This window comes from Monomorium pharaonis, chromosome 4 (genome assembly GCF_013373865.1).
Source record: "Monomorium pharaonis isolate MP-MQ-018 chromosome 4, ASM1337386v2, whole genome shotgun sequence".
In the NCBI taxonomy this organism is placed as follows: domain Eukaryota; kingdom Metazoa; phylum Arthropoda; class Insecta; order Hymenoptera; family Formicidae; genus Monomorium; species Monomorium pharaonis.
In genome coordinates, this window is record NC_050470.1 from 30,645,923 (window position 1) to 30,665,535 (window position 19,613).

At 38.2% G+C, this 19,613-nt stretch overlaps 3 protein-coding genes across 4 annotated transcripts; 1 reads left to right on the forward strand and 2 right to left on the reverse strand.

The window, feature by feature from the left end:
• Window positions 1-2,028: 2,028 nt before the first annotated feature.
• LOC105836303 (small subunit processome component 20 homolog) lies at window positions 2,029-11,975 on the reverse strand. Its single transcript, XM_012680243.2, has 8 exons — window positions 11,797-11,975; window positions 11,306-11,586; window positions 5,672-10,864; window positions 5,250-5,505; window positions 3,313-4,993; window positions 2,809-3,239; window positions 2,439-2,708; window positions 2,029-2,307 (listed from the first exon to the last, which is right to left on the reverse strand). Exons 1-8 carry the CDS (start codon window positions 11,839-11,841, stop codon window positions 2,161-2,163), a joined length of 8,304 nt encoding a protein of 2,767 aa, XP_012535697.1. The 5' UTR covers window positions 11,842-11,975; the 3' UTR covers window positions 2,029-2,160.
• Window positions 11,976-12,106: 131 nt separating this feature from the next.
• LOC105836307 (protein brunelleschi) lies at window positions 12,107-17,048 on the forward strand. Of its 2 annotated transcripts, XM_012680247.3 has the most exons (12): window positions 12,110-13,233; window positions 13,387-13,660; window positions 13,738-13,936; window positions 14,126-14,337; window positions 14,411-14,609; window positions 14,699-15,113; window positions 15,197-15,417; window positions 15,480-15,840; window positions 15,953-16,109; window positions 16,182-16,359; window positions 16,438-16,661; window positions 16,744-17,048. In XM_012680247.3, exons 1-12 carry the CDS (start codon window positions 12,296-12,298, stop codon window positions 16,933-16,935), a joined length of 3,570 nt encoding a protein of 1,189 aa, XP_012535701.1. In that variant the 5' UTR covers window positions 12,110-12,295; the 3' UTR covers window positions 16,936-17,048. The 2 variants fall into 2 exon arrangements, with proteins under 2 accessions (XP_036142182.1, XP_012535701.1); XM_036286289.1 differs by having other exon boundaries at window positions 12,107-13,233; window positions 16,182-16,661.
• On the reverse strand, window positions 17,049-19,359 carry LOC105836295 (ATP-dependent DNA helicase PIF1). The gene is made up of 2 exons (XM_012680229.3): window positions 19,113-19,359; window positions 17,049-19,032 (listed from the first exon to the last, which is right to left on the reverse strand). Exon 2 carries the CDS (start codon window positions 19,004-19,006, stop codon window positions 17,132-17,134), a length of 1,875 nt encoding a protein of 624 aa, XP_012535683.1. The 5' UTR covers window positions 19,007-19,032; window positions 19,113-19,359; the 3' UTR covers window positions 17,049-17,131.
• Window positions 19,360-19,613: the final 254 nt, after the last annotated feature.

Genomic DNA, 19,613 nt, shown 5'->3' on the forward strand with positions numbered 1-19,613 from the left:
ATCGGAGCTCTAACGTCATTCAACCTTGAAGGTAATGCGGAAATTATAGGAAAAAAATATGCGCATATCGGAAATTAAAATTACGATTGGCATAACCGCGGACTTTTGAACTGACGGGAGACACACGGGAGATAATTTCCATTTCCACAATTTACGCAAACACCTGGATTTATATTCTAATCTAATCATCTCAACCTAAAAATCTTTTTTAAAGTATACTTATCGCTTTTCGTGTATTTTAATATTTTGTGTGTATTTAATATCTTGCTGTATGTACGTGTATGCGTGTAGGTAACAGTACAGTATATATAAGCAAATATGTACTTTACCTATTCGCACGCATAATTTGTATTCATGTCTTTACATTGCGTTAAACACTATTCTGAAGAAGAGCAGAATAGTTTCTCTCTAGAATTACATTCTCTCGTAAAAGGTGCAGTAAGATCTAAGATTTCCCACAAAAATAATAATGTCCAAAAATAGATGACAGAGAATACGTTCAAAGTTTCTGTAACTTTATCGTACGTTTTTATTTCAGTAAAATCTATATTTCTAACGGCATAAAAAGAATATCAGCTTTCCTATTAGAATTCAAATAATGACAATGTGTATAAAGACTCTTGGTATTAATTTAATATAAGTTAATGTGATATAAATGCTGATAGAGCCAAAGCTGGTTGGTTTTTGCTATATAATATATTTCTTCTACAAGAAAATCTTATTACAAACGTTTCGGCACATTTTCTTTGGTCATCCTCAGTGTATAACAATATTCATACCATACGTGATCAAAATTTCGGCATTCTTTACGGATAACTGCCGTATATTATCCCGTAAAGACATAAACATGTAGGAAGTAGGAATACTGACAAGTCATAAAGCAACCCTTAATCTAAATACATTCATGACAATAAGAAGACGAACAATGACAGACATACATAAAGAAGATAAACCAAGGACTTCCATAGATACATAAGAATCACTCTCACAATTTAACAGCAATATTGTAAAATGGGAAGGAACAACAAATGTCTCGCTAGATTTTAAGCATAGGACCGAAATTTTGATCACGTATGGTATAAATATTGTTATACACTGAGGATGGCCGAAGAAAATGTGCCGAAACGTTTGTAATAAGATTTTCCTGTAGAAGAAATATATTATATAGCAAACACCAACCAGCTTTGGCTCTTTCTTATTAGAAATGCAGTTTTTTTAGATCTATCTGGTCACTAACATTACTGTAACTTTTTAGGTCTAACATTACTGTAACTTTTTAGGTGTAACATTCTATATATGAAATAAATAAGAACTTGCTAAATTTTTGTTATTCAATGGCTCAAATAGTTTTCCTTATTCTGTACACGGCTACCGATAGTTGTTATCGCATATTTTTCATATATCAAAATATATACACAACGATACTTACTGAGCCGACAACTATAGATAGCCATGTACAAACTTCTGGCCATGGTTAAAAATATGTGTAGACACCAGTTGTCTTCTAATATTAATAGGCATGCTTTCAGACTTACTTATTAATCAATTGAATAGTTCATTTAGTTACACGTTATCTTGTTTTTATTTGAATGGAGCTGACGCATCTTTTTACTGCATAGTAAATCACAGGTAAAGCGTTACATCTTGAGTGAAGTTTAAATGAGATAAGTAATTTTGCTTCTCAGTTGTACTATACATTAAGCATAAATAATATAATTGTTCAAAAAAATACATAAAATTTCTAATAGAATTTTAAAATGATCTTTTATCATTTTTTAAATAATTCTATTTTCTATCGAAAAATAGACATCTGTTAGATATGCATCATATGTATTCAATTTTTTCATTAATTTTTAAAGAAATGAAAAAGAAAAATAATTTTTGAAATATAGATGTAAATTTTATTATGATAATGTTAAAGTATTTAAAAATATGTATGTAAAAATATTTAAAAAGATATTAGATGAACGAGTTATAGATATATGTATTTTCTTGCTGTTCTTACATTCATAGAAAAGTAAATAATTGTTAAATTATGTAATATTGTATATTTTGCTTGCATTTACAAGTGAAAATTATCCATATGTAAATTGTATACATATATATATATATATGTACATAAATTATAAAACTTTTTACCTACATTATATTACATTATAATTACAAATCATCCAATTCTGTTTTCTTTTTACGTTTTTTTGCTCCTTTGCTTCCTTTTATGGTGTCTAGTTTTCTTTTTTTAGCCTCCTTCTTCTTTTGTTGTTTGGCAAGTTTACGTTTAGCCGCCAGATCTGGATCTGTCACAAACTAATAAAAAAAAAACAAACAAAAGCAACATAAATCTGTACACTTATTCATAAAGTTCAACAAGTTCATAAACATGGATATCCTATAGTATAAAAAATTGAATAGACCTAAAACCATAAAAATGACATTACCTGTTGCGCGCGAGCTTTTTTCCTTTCCGCTTTCTTAACATTCAACTTTTGTTGTACTCGATTTAATAATTTGACATAGTCTTCATTTCCTATAGATTTTTTTATCATAGCAGCTACTTCTTTGGCAAGCTGACGTAATTCAGCGTTTGTTTCTTCTGTTGTAGACATCTCTCGAACCAATGGAGACATAATATTAAAAAGTATCACGTTTAGATACTCCATAGGAACTGTAGTTACTACACCCGCAATGAACTTAAACATTGCAGTTCTCTGAAAATGTATTATTCACATAGTTTAGTTTTCAACATAAATTATGTATGTACAAAATTTTCTGTAGTTACAGATATCTGAAAATTTCTTAGTTTCTTACCACTGATGTTGACTTGGGAGCTTGCGTTATTTCTATATTAACAGCTTTCCTCAATCTTCTAATGAGCCAAGGGAAAGATAAATTGTTATTGTCTTTCGCTTTATTTTCGTCATCTTGATCGTCATTTTTTGCAGGTCCTGTGACCGATTTCAATATCTTTGCGATAAAAATTAGATTCTTTACAACTTGATCCGCTAATTGCTCAAATGTCATATCCGGATAAAGTTGAGCCACTAAATCTAGAATTAAACTCTTTAAAGTGTGAACGGGTCTCGAATACATGTAACCCGCATATACAAGATCGCTCTCTGGATTATTTAAAAGTTCCACGATTTTATCAACATCAAGAGCTGCCAAAATAAAACCAATCAATTGCGCTGCTGCTAATCGGACCCACAAATGCGGGTGCGCCAATAAAGATTGACTATATTCTGAAATTTAAAAAATATAAAAATGTAGTATTTATGTTTAAAAAATTTCAACATTTTAATAAAAATAACTTACCAGCAAAAGAATCAACAGAATCTTTGTACTTTTCGTTCGTGAGAATAGATGTGTGATGTGCTATTTTTAGTACCAATTGTAACACCTGAATCAAATGATGGTCTTTCGTTCTTTCTTTCTTTGAATCTTTCTCCGAAAATTTTACGTTATCTAACTTTATAGACTTTTCGGATTTCGCGTTATCAGAATCAGAGAATTTAGCGTGAAACTGCTTCAACAACAATGGCAAAATTTGAGGTAGTCGCAAATCGAAATCGTTTTTCTCAACAGTCACGAATATGCCGCATAACTGTGCCGCTAACGTCCGGTATCTTATTTTGGAATCATTTAGCCATTCAGGAAGCCACTTATCAAACAGCTTATTTCTATCATTAAAGGATATTCGCGTGAGCATTTCTTTTATACATTTTGCACACAGTTTACGGCAAGTTGGATCGTCATCGTTTATCAATCTTGCACCAGTCATTAGAAATATGATTTCTGCTCTTCTGGTTAAGGTTTTCAACGGAAATCCCGTGACGATGGTGTGGATCATTTCCAGTGCGCTCAATCGACCCGGCTGCATCTCATAACTCAATTGAGTGAGATAAAAGTATATGTGTTTGTCCAAATGTTTGCCAAGTGGATAGCCCATGAGATAAGAGTAGAACACAGAACGTGATTGCAATTTAACGTGCTCCAGCTCCGAGGTGATACTCAGCATTGCTACTTTTTCCATGACAGTATACATTTCGGGAATAATCATTTTCCGATGTATTATGGCCTTGAGCAAGGTAAACGCCGTGGCATACTTATCGCTATCGTGTAGATCTTGCTCCGCGTATAAGATAAGAATCTTGAGCTGATCGGCATCGATGCTGAAATATTTTACGTCACGGACGATTACGGACATGCATTTGAACGTGGCCATCACGAGATCGAAGTTATCTCCCTTACTTAATCCCGCAGCAGCATATTTATGCAAAATGTTAAACATAGAAGAACATATATCTGATATCGACGAGTGCATCGAATCTAGATCCATCTTAAGCATCCAATTTAAACATTGTAACGTTACAGTGCACAATTTAACATGCTGAGACTTTAAACAATCACTTAAAACTGATGTAAATGGTTCCAGATAATGCTTGTATTCCGTGCCGGAGACTTTGTCTCGTTTCAGAAATATGTGATATAGTTTCAGACCGAATTCGATTATTACATGAACGTTGGCATGTTTGGTAGTTTTCGCAGTAGCTTTAATACCCATCCTATTTTTAGGTTCTGATGGTATAAGGAAATAATTCGATTGTCGTATCGAAGCTTTCGTTTCTCCTCTCCTTTCTTCTTCCGCGAGCGTTTTACTTTCTTTTTCCGGCATGAGGCCTGGAATGCTTTCCGAAATAATACCAAAAAGAAATATGAGCATTTGTTCCAATGGTATGTAAGCATTGTCTGCCAATCCTAAAGTTATGTTTCGAAAGCACTCCACGATCTTATGTATCGTTTTATGTGAGTGTGTCTTCATTAGTATTTCTTTTAACGGCAGAATTAAGTCTAATAAGCAAGAGTCTGTTATAAACTCCGCCAAGATGTGGAAGATATCAAAACTCTTAGTACTTTTTGCCTCTGACACGTTTTTAACAATACCAGCTACCTCCTTTTCTTCCGCAGTTAATCCAAACAGATCCACTTTGCACACCTATGTAAAAATAATTATTTAAAGATACATAGTGTTTAAAATATTTGTTTAAACTTTACTAGGGTATCGTATTAATTTTTATTGATAAAAAACGTTATACAAATATAAATAAATACACTACAGTAGAAAGAATAATTAAATATCAAATAATATAATACATACTGTATTACGAATATGGCATTACAAATATTTTATAAATATAATTAATAAGATAATAGCAAAGTTTTGTATAATAAAATATTTTTGAAATACTTACAGACAGAATGCTTTGTAAATTATTATTGATATCAAATTTCTGGAAATAAGGCTTCAATGCGACTAATACAGCCTGTACTGTATACGCGAGAACATGTACTTGGAAGCCTTTTGTTAACAGTGTATTTAGTTCTTTCAAAAGATGATGAAGATACTTCGGTCCTAAAGTTATCATAATTTTCTGCAGTGTCTCGCGAGTCGCACGTCGAACTGATTCCATACGTGATTTCAGGAACGTACACAGTTTCATAAAAATTCTGAAAAAAAAAAAAAAATTGTATATGCGTCATACAATTGTGCACAATAATTATTAAACACATTTTTTTCTTAAAATTTCAAGTTTCAAGGATCTTGATTAGCTATTTAAACAAAATAACGTTTAAACATAATAAAAGAATGCAAAATATTTCTGACATTACTTACCCCGGCAGGTTTGCGTCTAGAAGATTTTCGGGCATTTTCTGCAATAACTTTACAAGAGCAAGAGCAATAGGAACTCTCAACAAATCGTCCTCTTCCGTCTCGGAGGCGATTTTCTTCTTGTTGATTTTATGACTGCTCTCCTGCCGAGTTCTCGCTACGATGGATCGATGCAGTTGAGGCAACAAGTCGTTCGATATACTGAATATCACTTTCTTCGCACCATATTGAGAAAGTAGTGTTTGTCTTTCCATTATCGATAACTCCTCCTTCATCACTTCTCTATCTTCCTTTTCTATTATCTCTTCAACATTTTCAATGTTTTCATCATTTAATGCTTCTTCCAATTTTTCTTCATCTTCTTGTTTCGTGATTTTAAGGTTCTCATCATCACCGATCGCATCATTAGCTTCTTCCTTTTCGGTAACAAAAGCAGCCTTGTTTTCTGTTTCTGTCAAAGTGGTTTCGGTTTGCGCAATTGTTTTCTCTGCCGGCTTGTACTTTGAGAGATCGTAATGAAAAGAGTCTAATATCATTACAACTATTCTAACGACCTGCTTCTGAAATTCCGTGGAGCTCCTCAGTTTGCCTAAATAATGCTTCAATATGATCTCATAATGATGCCACGGTAACAACCTGCACACCACTCCGACAGTCTCGATAGCAGCATCAATGAGGCTGTTCTTGTGAATGAAAGCCTCGTTGCACAAATACGATGAGCAGAGGGGAAGAATAAACTGTGTCAATGTTTTAGGATTAAACGGCTTCTGCAACGTCTTGGCGAGCGTGCAGAACTTCAGCAAGGCACGTGCTCGCCTATACAGCTGCAGATGTTGCATGTTCTCAAAAAAGTCGACCTCAGGATCGGCTCGATTGGTAAGCAAGGATAAGTCTCGTAAAACGGGATGCACGTCCGCGCATTCCAAAGCCATATATCCCAGAAACGCTATTGACTGAAGGCGGACGGCTTCGTTCTTGCTCGTAATGCCTTTTCTTGTGAGCGTTAAGATAGTATCGTCCATCAGGTAACGCCTGTTCAGAATATTACTCTGATGCTCTCTTGCCAGTTTTGCCCCGACGAGTTTCAGACATTGGCCGGAGCAGTCTCTCATCGCTAAATCCGATTCGGTTTTCAAAAAGTAAAAACAGTTGTGTATCACAGTTGCACCGAATTCTAACGTGATCGCATTTCTTTCGGTCATGTCGTTGATTAGATTGAAAGCGTCCAATCTCTTCTGGAAATCCGGTTGGTCGACCCATCTGTGATCCCACGCGTTAAGCATGGCCAAAAGGTCGCAGTCCTGGATCATTGCCTCACGATGCTCCTTCGCGGATCTCTCGGCGATGATACGATACAGGCGCAAAAGAGTCTTGCGGGCGGGCACATCCGACACGAAACCGATCAGCGGTGCGACGGAGCGCAGGTGAATCTCCGGCTTACTTACAATTTTTATGAGATTCGTAACGGTCGTCAGCAGTTCTATAACAGTCTCCTCGTTACCGCCACACGTAGCCTTTTTTAGTAATACGGGTATTATCAGCTTCAGCACCATGTCGCATGTCTCGTCATCCGTGACGAATTCGGAGATTCGCGACAGTATGATCAATTCGGTCTTGTTTATGTTCTTATTGGACCTTTTAAGTCTGTCCTTGATAAACTCCAGAACGCGAGGAACGTGCGGCAGAAGTATAGCGGAGCCATAGTTAATTCCGCTCGAAAGTATCTTCTCCTCCATCTCGAACACATTGCTGAGTATCGGTGTTAACGGTAAGAACGGCGCGTCCACCTGCATCGCATTCTCGTTGGATCTCCCGTAGTCCTGCAGCGTCAGCATCTTTTCGATCATCCCCAGAATGGCATTGATGACGGATTGATGCGTCCTAGGATTCGACAGAAGTTGCATAATGTAAGGGAGAGGAGTGATCAACACATTGTCCTCCTGATACTTCGCGAACAACGGGTAGTACCGCGAGTTCTGGCTCCATGCCATAAACAGCTTCAACAAGGCCGTGGGACTGTGTATACCTTCAATCGGCAGCTTTTGTAATGAGGGAAATATTGCGACATGATAGACCGCGTCTATCTCGTGCCGCTTCCAGTCGTAGTTCTCGAAGTGTGTGAAGAATCTAGCCAGAATGCCAACGCAGCTCGTCCTCACGTTCTTAATCATCGTCAGATATCCAGGATAAACCTCCCCCGACCTGCGCAGAATGCCATCCACCTCAGCCAGGATGCAAATCAGTATCCTGAGTAAACGCGGTAGTAACTTCGTCGACATTTTCCCACCGAATTGCTCAATTATTATCGCCAGCAGATTCACGGCGCTCTGCATACGTTTAGGTGGCATGACGTTACTCAGATCGACGATGTCGACGATGTTCTTCGCGTACTTGTTTAGGTCGAACGCTTCGTCCACCTCCAGCGACACGTATGACTTGAACGGTCTAAATGCCATTTTGACGAACACGATCATCTCGTCTTCCTGCGCACCACCCAGAAAACGCAGGATGATCTTTCTACGTACGAGTCCGCCACCTTTCCCACCGGTCCTCATGCCGGTCTTCGTGATCATTTTGGCGTAAATGATTCTCATTATGATCGGCATGAGATTTTCGCGATGCTCCTCCTCTATCATATTACTTTCACGATCTAGTTTGAAGCGCGCAAGCTCGTTTTTCAAATTCTTCTCGTCTATCAGATTATACAGAGACTCTTTGTACGGCAAGAGATACTTGAACTTGTACGCGAAGAGACAATTCAGAGCGGCTCTCTGTATGTCGGCATTTCTCGACGAAATCAAGTCCAGATAGATCTGATGCATCTCCGCTTCTCTGTGCATCATTCTCGGATTCTGCACCTTGTCAAATATTTCCATTTGTGCGAGCAAAAGTTTCACCTTGTAATTTCTTTTTATTGCGTCCGCTTGCACGGCTTTTACGTTACTCCCGTCACGCTCCTCCTCGTCGTACTCGTTCTCGTTCTCGTTGTCCGTATCGTTGTTAGCGTCGATTAATTCTTTACGTTTTTTTACGCTGCAATATTTGCCTTCGTCGGAGTTAGATCGGAAAAAATTGGCATTTACGAAATCGATAAACAATCCAGTTAGATCTCTATTTTTCATTTCGGCGTAATGTGAAAAATGCGTCATACACTTCCAGAGAAGAATCTTGTGATTCTCGAAGTCAGGTTTGTCATCGTGTCTCTCTACTAATATTTCCAACGACGAAACTACTTGACAATCGAACGATGATTTTCGTTCAGTCTCCGACATATCGTTAGACGTTAACTCAGCGAGAAACATTGGCCAGAACTGTGGGCATTCCTTGCTGCCGTAACTGGCTATGACCACGGTCACAGGCTGCCAGAGCAACGAAAAATTGACGTACAAATTGCCAATTAGACATCGTAAAGGAAATTCGTAATACTTTGGATCTAAAGTAGCTACCGCGTGACTCTGAAATCCTAGAGCTTGCAAGTGCAGTAATTTGCTGCGATAGTTTTGTATCGTTGCAGGCTCAGATTCTGCCAGATATACAAGCTCCATGGCGTTTTTTCCATCACCAATTTCCATCGAGAGTCTCTTCAGATCTTTCACGTCAGAAAACGAGGAGTACAAATGCGCCACGATCAATCGAACGTTACCGTAAGGTGAACTAAATTTTTTTACAATGTTATCGTTCAATTTGTCAAACGATGCTGAATTTATGTAGTCCGTGTGATGCTGCGACGCAGCGAAGTACGTTAAGCAGAGATCTATCGCGTTTAAAATATATTTGTTATCGTGGTGCTTTTCAACGAGATCAACTATTCTTATGTCAGATTTTACTAAAAGTTCATGGAGATCACTTGGCTCTGATACGTGTATTAGCGATTCCAATGTTAATAAAAACATGAAAGCGGTTTTATTAACATCCACAGTATCTTCTGCATTACATTCTAATATCTTTTTATATAAAAACAACAAGCCATCTTTCAACGTATTCTTAAATTCGTCGCGCAACGGCTTCAGGTGTGGTAAAATAATCAAAATTCTCAATGCGTTTAGCGAAACAGTATCGATAGACAATGTTTTCAATTCCGATAAAAGATAATCGATATTTTTAGGTCCGATATTCCGTATATCTAAAATGTATTTTCTCCATTTATCTAAAGTTATACCACTGAGGCAAGGTGATGCTTTTGCGAGAATTATTTTAGCAAGCAAAACCAACGCTTTATCGTCGAAACCGATAGATATGCTGCGCCGCAACACGTGTGGCAACACCAAAACTTCGAACGAAGAATAAGATATTAAATTTTCAACAGCGGAATACAACAAATCGATATCGTTTACCGTCATAATTTTCAGCAATAGTTGACTCGAGTTCTCCTGCATTAACTTGATGTTCGATGCTAGGAGAACGGCCACAGATACATTGATAATTTCTTGCAAGGTATCATTGTCTTCATTCCACGTGTCCATCATGATAATAAATCTTCGCGTCAAAGATACAGCATCGGTTAAGAACCTTCCATTTTTATAGCTGATAATAATATGTATGAGACGCAGGAATAGGATTAAAGCGTGTTTTTTCTCATATGATTCTAGTGATTGCTTCGACTTTTCAATAAACGCATCTATTACTTTTAGTATAATGTTCCACATGATGTTGCATTTTTGTGAATGTATGTTTTGCAGTATGCACGTTACGATTTCTCGCAGTAAGTCATACATGAGCTCTTGATCGTTGGACTCGTCCTGCAAAGCGTTGAAATAAAGCAGTAACATCTGCTCGCTGCAGGAATGGAACTGTCCTGGAGTACCAGACACAATCTCAAACAACAACTTTCCAAAACCTGGTACTCCATTTTCCTTAGTGTTTTTATTTCTATCTTTTAGAATACGTAGCACCAATTTCAGAAAGGCGTCTTTATCCTTGATCTTGCGACCTACAAACGCAAAACTTTCAGCGGCAAACCTGTTTATGTAGACTGGTTGTGTATCAGCCAGCAATGGTAGCAATAGTGGTATCACAGTGCTTATATTTCTTGTCAGATATCTCCAAAGGAATTTAAACAGATACGCCAGAGTAGTGAACAAATACTCTATCTGCTCGACATCTTTTGTTTGCAGCAGGCAAATTATTTCTGATAGAAATTCTGGGAAATAATCATAAAACTCTTTCTGAAGATCTCTAGCTACAGCTACTACCAACCTATAGAAAGAATAAAAATATTACAAATAAATAATTTTAAAAATACAGTATTTATTGTTGAAATATATCAATATAGTTCAATCATGAAAGAACAATTCACATAATTTTTCAACATTTTTTCCTACATTTTGGATAAGTTAGATACATTCGGCTCAATAGAAAGATTGAACTTTTTTACAATAAATTAATTGAGCCATTTTCTCATTTTTTCGACCTTTATAATTTTTTGTCAGATAAAACATGTTGCATTGGCAACAAGTATTAAAAAATAATGGGGATTACTTTATAACTGTGTTTTTGATAATAAAGTCTAAATTTCATAAATTCAAAAAATATTACTATTTATAATATTAATAATATTGAACTCTTTCTTTATGATTAATAATAACAAAAACCTTTCAATATATTTAAACACATTTCACATCTGCGTGTGTTACTCACTCCAGAATTGGCTGTAGGAACAAGGGATCTTGCTTCCTCAGATATAACATAAGCGTGTCGATTACATGCTGCTTCCTGTGAAGCAATTGTGGTAATGTGACGATGTCCTGCACTTGACGCCTGAAGGCAGTGTAGCCCTCTGTCAGGTTGAGAAAGTTCCATTTTTGCAGCGTCTCGTGAAAATATGTCTCGACCTCCTCGGCATCGTCCTCGTTCCTATGCGCCACACGGTGAAAGACGTCGACGTCGATTTCCGTCAATCTCTCGAAAAATGGCTTGAACTGTGAAGAAAAGAAAACCGATTTCAGCTTTTTTATGATTTTTCTGTAATCTTTTAACTTATTCTTAATTGTATTTGAATTATATCGATCTTTTTCTTTGTCTAATAAACTAATAAAACACTTAAGTATACTGCATTCTTTTCTTAGCACCGGTTTCGGACCTACACGATTAGGTTAACCATACGCACATTTCGTGTCAATTTTACTCACCCGGAAGACGTTCGTCTCCTTGTGACGATTTGGCTTGTTCTTCATGTTAATAGATTGCTACGACATACATTATTTGGATAAACATATCGTTCGCTTTATTTACATTGAGAACACTCTAAAGAAACCAAATATAAACCAATATAAACTAAACGCGACTGAGTCAGTCCCACGTCCACGTGCAAACTTAGTAAAAAGATATCTAACTTAACCCGAGCCTTAGGGCCTAACCTGCGCGTCCTGCGCAAGCGCAAGTTTATCTCGTTCCTTTTCTCATTTACCGATACCTGCTGATGTCAACATGTCAGCTGTTGACAGATTGTCAGTCGCTATCAACGTGTTATGAATGGAACAGATTTTTATTTACGTACTGTAAATACGAAACGTGTCGCACGTTCTCGCTCAGCCCGACGACGTGAAGAAATGACAGGATCGACGACCGGATCGAGGCGCGTCTAGATACAAAAAGGTCCGAGTATCCCCGAACAAATCAATGGCATAAATGCGCTCGGCTATCAGCGTTATCCTGTCGAGTCCGGTGCCCGACAACAAGATGTCCCATCCTGATTATGAGCAAACCGCACACGATCATGCCGCTCTACTGCTGTTGCTGAAGCCGATCGGCACGCAAATCAAGCCGAAGACAGTCAGCAAGTTATGCGAGCGGATTATCAAGGCTGGCAGCAGGTTCTCCGTGTCCGATTCGAGTGGCGGGACGCGTGAGATCCTCGCCCGATTCGTCAGGGAGCATCCCGTGGAGAACAACGACTGGGGGGACTTTCAGACGCACAGGCGACTCCTGGGTCTGATCACGTTCGGCAAGTATGATAATCAGACGGAGCTAAACGAAATGTGCCGGGTGCATGAGACTTTGAAAGTCAAATACACTAGCACCCTGTACGACTCACGGGCCATTCTCTTCGGTCCCCTCGAATCGAACGGCCGTCACGAGCCACCGCCGGGCTATACTACACCCAGCAATTTCAAAACGCGAGCGATATTCTACGCGGACGAGGCGTGTCCCGATCTCGAGACGCAGACAGCCGAGTATCTCAATTTTCTGTTCTGGATTTTGGAGTCGAAGAGGCTGGAACGTTCCAGAGAGAAGATTGATCGTGTCTCGCTTCTGTTGGCTCCATTCGAGAAGAAGGATTTCATTGGGCTGGACCTTGAGTCCAGAAACAATAAGAAAAGATGCGTGGGCCGCATGACGAAGCATTTAGGGGATCTGTGTCTTCAAGCTGGACTTCCGGCCGATGCATTGAATAATTATAATTCTGCGGCCAACATTCTGCAAGCTGTCAACGACTGGTTGTGGCTGGGAGCTGCATATGAAGGTCTTTGCGCCGCTTCGGTCTTGGTTCTTTATCCTAATATGTGTCGGAGTCTTCCATTGCAAAGAAATTCTTCCTTGCAAGAAGGGAGTCCAAGTAAGCAGAGGTATGAAAAAAAAGTTATATGTATATCTTTAAAATGCAAAATCATCTTTTTTCAAAGTTATTATATAATTTATTATCAAAAAGTAATAACGTATCTTGTTAAAAAGTCTGATTAAAATAAGAACTAATAAATAAATGATTTATTGTTTTACAGACGAGGATCACAGGCTCTTACGGTTTTGCCATCTCCACCCAGTATAGACATGGTAAAGGCCAGCATGCCACATATTTTACTACCTGAGGAAATATCTAAGAAATATCGTGAAGCTATAGTGCATTATAGTAAATACCAATACGCAGGTATAATTGAAACTGAGGCAAGTTTCAAAGCCACAAGAATCTCAATAGAACAGAATTGCACTTTACAAGCTGCATCGTATTTAAATAACGTTGTACTGATTAATTTGTCTCTTAGTGAGCAAGAAAAAGTACGTAGCATTAATGTAACACTAAAAATTTTAATATGCAATGTTTATCAAAGTGTTGTATAGATTAAATATTTCAGATTGACCGATTTACTACATTGTCAGATCTATATACGAGTTTTGGTTTTGATAGAAAAGCGTCATTCTGTTTGCGATTGGCCGCCACTCGTCATGTATCGCAAAACAATCCTAATCCAAACTGGCAACAATGTTATAATTTGATGTTGCAAGCTACATCTGGATTTAAATTGTCCTTGGATCCTGTTGATATGTCACCAGGTTGCTATAATTATGTCAAATAAATTTTGTAAAAATTTATATTCTAAATATATTTTTCTCATTATCATGTTTTAAATAAAAATATAAGTGCAGTTAATATTTTTTACAAATAATATATGTTAATGAAGTATTTGTTAATATCATTTTTTCGTTTTGTTTTGTAATATTTAAAATCACATTTTCTTACAGATGGACAAAGAGGATGGCCGACTATACAAATCCAAATAATAAATGAACTTGTTGCTGCTGCAAACCGAATGGGTAATCCAGCACTTGCCACCAGGCATTTGACATTCTTGCTTCAAACGATGTACAATCATTTAACGCCTACTGAGCGCAAAGATATTGCACTGCAATTACAAAATGTCTCTCAACAGTGCGAGGGTGCACCAGTCCCTCTTGTATGTTAAAAAATTATATATAATTGTAAATTAATATATAAATAATATTTTATATAAATGTTTTTTGCAACAGGTTTTAGATTCTGGTACCGTCATACCACCAGCTAATTTATTAAACATACCAAAAACAAAATCGTTTACTCTAAAAAACATGCAACCACACTTACAGCCTCAAAAGATAGAAAGGGTAAAAGAAGATCACGGGCCATTTTTATTTACGCCAATTAATTTTGGGTCGTTGGAACGCAAAAATATTTCAAAGAGCAAAGTTGGTATGTGCATATATGATTATTAATTTTATTAATAATAGTTTAATACTTTTCATGTTTTTTAAGGAAAACAAACCTTTTTGTTATAACAGATTATTTGTGGGTAGAAGGAGATATCTGTGAAGTGTCGATGCAGCTTATAAATCCTTTACCGTTCGAATTACATGTGTCTAATATGAGACTCTTGACAAATGGTATAGTGTTTGAATCGATACCAGAAAGTATTAGTCTGCCTGCCGAGTCCGGTCCGATCGCGGTCACGTTAGCGGGCAGACCCAAAGAAGTTGGAGATTTAGAAATACTTGGGTTCAGCACACATACGTTAGGAGTTAAATCTAACTGTAGACTGAGATACATGGAGAGTATGTTACATCCTCAATATACGGTCGAGGTCATTCCAGCTTTACCGAGAATCGAAGTTGCAACTAGTTTGCCTCAAACTGCCAGTTTTAGTTCTGGTGATAATATCGTTACCAGCGCGAGTATATCGCTCTACGGCGGTGAAAGGTTTGTGTCTACCGTAAGCACTAAAAAATTATTTTATCAATACTATTATTTTCTAGACGAAATAATTTCGTATATCTTTACAGTGCCGAGTGTACCGTGACAATAACGAATGCTGGGCAGGTTCCTATCGAAATGGTCGAATTATCAGTGCAATCCGCTCTGGATGCTGTAACTGAAAATAAAATTTTTAAATGGAGCGATGAGAATCTAATGACACAATTGCCTTTGCAACCTGGCAGCAGCGCGAGCCTCACTCTATATCTGTACGCGGCGACAGATTTCATAGCACCTTCAATTAGAAATGGTAATATAATAATCGTAGTAATATAATTTTTAGATTTTAATGTTCCGTTACTTATCTTTCAGATATTATTAGCAGTACCTGTCTCAGTCAACCAAGTAGTATAATGTCGCATTCAGGCCACAGTTCTTTACCATCTAGGCTTAGTTCTCCATCTCATCACACGAAAAGACAATCCGAACTGACCTCTTCCTTTAGATCAGGAATAAGTTCACACTCCGGCCATTCTTCCTTAGCAAGCACGCGTCTGTCGAAACTCGCAGTACCTCTACACACGTCTAACATTATCGAAGGTCAATTAAGAATAAAATACTCAGGAGGTGCAGGTTTAGCAACTGGTTACTGTAGAATTTCATCTGTTTTTATAACCATTGAGATGCTACCTAGTGTACAAATTACCAATTGGGATGTATTGCCGGCCGAAACGTAAGTTATGAAAATGTAAATGCTTTGTAAAATATTATTTATTCATACAGTTTGTATCTCACATATTGTCATATATATTGTCTATAAGAATCCTTTCCTTAACAATTTTTAGACCATTGCAATTTTATCTTGTGTTGGACGTGACAAACATGACGAATCATGAAATGGAGTTACACTATACACAAAATAAATGTATATATATGGAAGGTAAAGAGCCATGTAGAATTCCTGTTCCAGTTGATCGATGTCCGCTTAATAAATTATCTATGGTAATAACGAAATGATACACATTTCATAACGTATTGTAATGTAATATTATTCTATCGTTTTTTTACTTATAGTTAAATGGTACTGGTGATACGAGTGAACTTCAAAAGATATGTGCAGAACATATAGCGTCATTGGTTGATCTACGCTGGCAATTACTAGGTACCGAGTCAACGGGAAAGGCCACCCTTTCTGGTATCACTCTAACTCAAGACATGTTGGATCTAGTTAGGATGAGTCCTCTACAGTGGGGTACGTATTTACTGTTTAATATATGTGTGTGTATAATAAAAAAAAACCTTAAAATTAAACAAACTCAATACTTTTCAGAAATAACTATTAACGATATTATTGTAAAAGCACAAGAAGAACTGTCATGCGCTTTGGGTGAATGCATTAGCGTTGGCGTGGGGGTATGCAACGCCCTGGAATATCCTCTGAGTGATCTTACATTGTCCATTAATTTTTATCAGGACCATCATAATGGAGTTAATAATTATCAGTTAGAAACAAGGTTATCCATAGCTGGAGCAAATAAAGTTATGCTGCCTACTGTAAGTGACAATTTTCATAAATGTAGTTTATAATTTTATACACACGACTTATGTTCTCCATTTTATCATGAATAAATAACAGTTACAGGAATACGGCAGAGCTTATCACGAATGTCGTGTAGTATTTTTCACTGCTGGTCAGTACAAAATAGATATTCAATGCAACAGCAAAGAATCCGCTCCAAACTCTCCGATATTGTATTCGGAGCTCGTAAATGCAGGGCATACATGGCGTTACATACCGCCCATTGAAATAACTGTTGACGATTATTAATATTAATACAAATCACTGTCCACACATCAGTAAACTGTAATATTTGTAAAAAAAAGAGCCAAAATATTGTATTAATTATAGAGATAAAAATAAAGGTATTTACGTTAATAAAATTATTTGTTAATCATTTTTATTGCATGTGTTAAATATAAATTGTTTAATTTCAACAAGTTATATGTCTATAAAAATATAAATATTATCTTTTATTTCCTTCCAGCTTTATTTTCTTGCCACCCAAAGGTATCATTTCCATCTCTTGCAAATTCCTCCTGAACTTTTTATAAAATTCAAGTACGGCTGTATTAGCCCATACTTGTTGGCTATTAAAATCTAAAACGCGTAAACTTTGTAAACTCTGAGCTCGTGAAAGCGCTACGTAAGATTGACCAGCATCAAACACTCTTGACAAGCACATTTCCACGCAATCTAAAGTCAAGCCCTGACTCTTATGAATCGAAAAGGCCCATGCTAATTTTAAAGGCACCTGTTTCCGATGCACGACAGCACCGGAACTGGTTTTGATCGCCCATTTCTCCATCTTTGCCGCATAATGCGCTCCGGATCGCAGCTGAATTACCGGTATATCATTTTTAAAATCGATAACAACGCCTCGAGCCCCATTCACTAATCCGCTATTGACACTTATATTTTTCAGCAGCATAACTTGCGCGCCGAGTTTTAGTTCTAACTTGCCTGGTATAGGCAGCTGCTGATCCAATATATGTGTCATAGAACTATCAGAATCTAACGCCGTGTATACCTTACTCTCGCCCTTAAGTTCGTTCAACTGAAATTCGTTGATCTCATCAGCCTCCTTCACGTGCGAACACAATCTAGTGGCTAATACTCCATTACTTTCAATTTTCTGTTTCGCCGTTTCTTTCAAAATGTCTACGATATCGTCCGTAACTCTACCTATTCTAATATTATTTAATATTTTTACAAACGCCTTGTCCTTCTGTCTATGGACTGTCTGCAATTCGAAATTAAAATGAACACATTTTTGCCAAGCCTCGCTCTGAAAGCAAAATTTTGCTTTGTCATTAGTCTTGGACACAGGAGGCAGCTGAAAGAAGTCCCCACATAAGATCAATTGTATCCCTCCAAAGGGTCTCTCCGTCCTGCGCACGTGCCTTGCCACTGCCTCAATCTTGTCAAAAAAGTCACCATCTACCATGGAAACCTCATCTATCACCAAGTGTTTCGTCTTCCTCCATATCGAAGCTGCGGATGGACGGGAGGCCAACTGAATGCATCTCTCCTTGGTGCCAGTACCCAGACCGATTCCAGCGAACTGATGCAACGTAATTCCACCTATGTGACAGGCCGCTACTCCAGTGCTCGCCGTGGCCATCGTCACGTCCGGTGGAAGGTCCGAGATTATTTTTCTCAACAGAAACGATTTCCCAGTGCCCGCGCTACCCGTGAAGAACACGTTCTTCCCACTGAGCACTGCGTTCAGGACTCGAGTCTGCTCCTCAGTCAGCTCTCCCATAGTCGGATTCTCATACAGCTTTTTCGCCGCGGGTACTTTAGGGCCGTCATCGCCGAGATGTTTCCGCTTCCTGACTGTGCTCGGTGACGGGGTGGTGACCGTCGCTCGCGACGCAGCCATAGCTTTCTCCTTCGCTCTGTTCATTTCTGCACTAGTGGCCGGGCTAATATCCTCGACTGCACCGCTCGGCTGCACATTCGCAAGGAGCTTTTCCCGCAAGGGATCCTTCATGGTCTTCACTTCTTGGCCCGTCAGCTTGACGAATATGGTCTTGAGGAAGTTTATCAGCTGTGAGGAAGGCGCGTTCGACAGAAACAATGTGCAGTTTTGCTCCTTGAACTTGATCGATGCCTTTCCCTCGGTCATGAATTTATTAAATACTGATATACCTCGGAGGTGTAACTTCGTCACCAAGCTCGCCTTCTCGGTGCGCACCTCCAAGTGCATCTCGCGCCGATTATCCCGAATCAGGCGCAACGACGCCGTTCGGTGAGTCGCTTTCCTCAGAATGGATCCCTGCATGTTTAACCATTCTACGGCGACGGTGCAAGTCAACGAACAGCCCTCGGAATCCATGTTTACCCGAGTAGGGTCGTGTCACGCTGGAAAATGACAATGCGACAATTTTACAGTAGATGCAACATTTTATGGAAATACCTGAAAACGTGATATTTCCACTTACCTGATCGTAACACGAAACACAAGTATACAGTGTGCACGAGCAAATACGAACGTAAACCAGAAAGCGCGCGCAATCCTCTCGACACAATATACGGAACCTGCCGCCGGCGCTGGAGTGGCGCAGAGTGGCGTACGTGATTGGAGCGCGGGCCGCGGAGCAACATAGCCTGCGCACGCCACTCCAGCGCCGGTCAGACGCATCAGAATTGAATTGTGCGGTGAACATTTATAGAAGACGATTATGCACATTTGCATAAAACAGATTTGAAATATGAATGCATATAATTGTAAAATTTACAGGTATAGCATAAAACAAAACCAAATAAACGTGGACATAGCATAGAAGAGACCCAAAAAGTCATGCACATTACCTACGGGATTCATAGATATTTGACTACGTAGTTCAATGGGCACATTTTGTGCACATAGAGGCGCTGATGGATGAAAACACCTAAAACGACGCGATGACCGCTCTCAGGTTCCTCTCTGGTAGAAGTGGGGA

Excerpts from the sequence above, each read along its gene's own strand:
- LOC105836303 (XM_012680243.2), bottom strand. The coding sequence starts at position 11,841 with ATGAAGAACAAGCCAAATCGTCACAAGGAGACGAACGTCTTCCGG. Across the intron at positions 4,994-5,249 it reads ATTTACAAAGCATTCTGTCT|GTGTGCAAAGTGGATCTGTT; the intron begins GTAAGTATTTCA and ends ATTTTTACATAG. Across the intron at positions 2,308-2,438 it reads AAAAAGCTCGCGCGCAACAG|TTTGTGACAGATCCAGATCT; the intron begins GTAATGTCATTT and ends TTTTTTTATTAG.
- LOC105836295 (XM_012680229.3), bottom strand. The coding sequence starts at position 19,006 with ATGGATTCCGAGGGCTGTTCGTTGACTTGCACCGTCGCCGTAGAATGG.
- LOC105836307 (XM_036286289.1), top strand. The coding sequence starts at position 12,296 with ATGCGCTCGGCTATCAGCGTTATCCTGTCGAGTCCGGTGCCCGACAAC. Across the intron at positions 14,338-14,410 it reads AGGGTGCACCAGTCCCTCTT|GTTTTAGATTCTGGTACCGT; the intron begins GTATGTTAAAAA and ends TTTTTGCAACAG. Across the intron at positions 15,114-15,196 it reads TCGCTCTACGGCGGTGAAAG|TGCCGAGTGTACCGTGACAA; the intron begins GTTTGTGTCTAC and ends ATATCTTTACAG.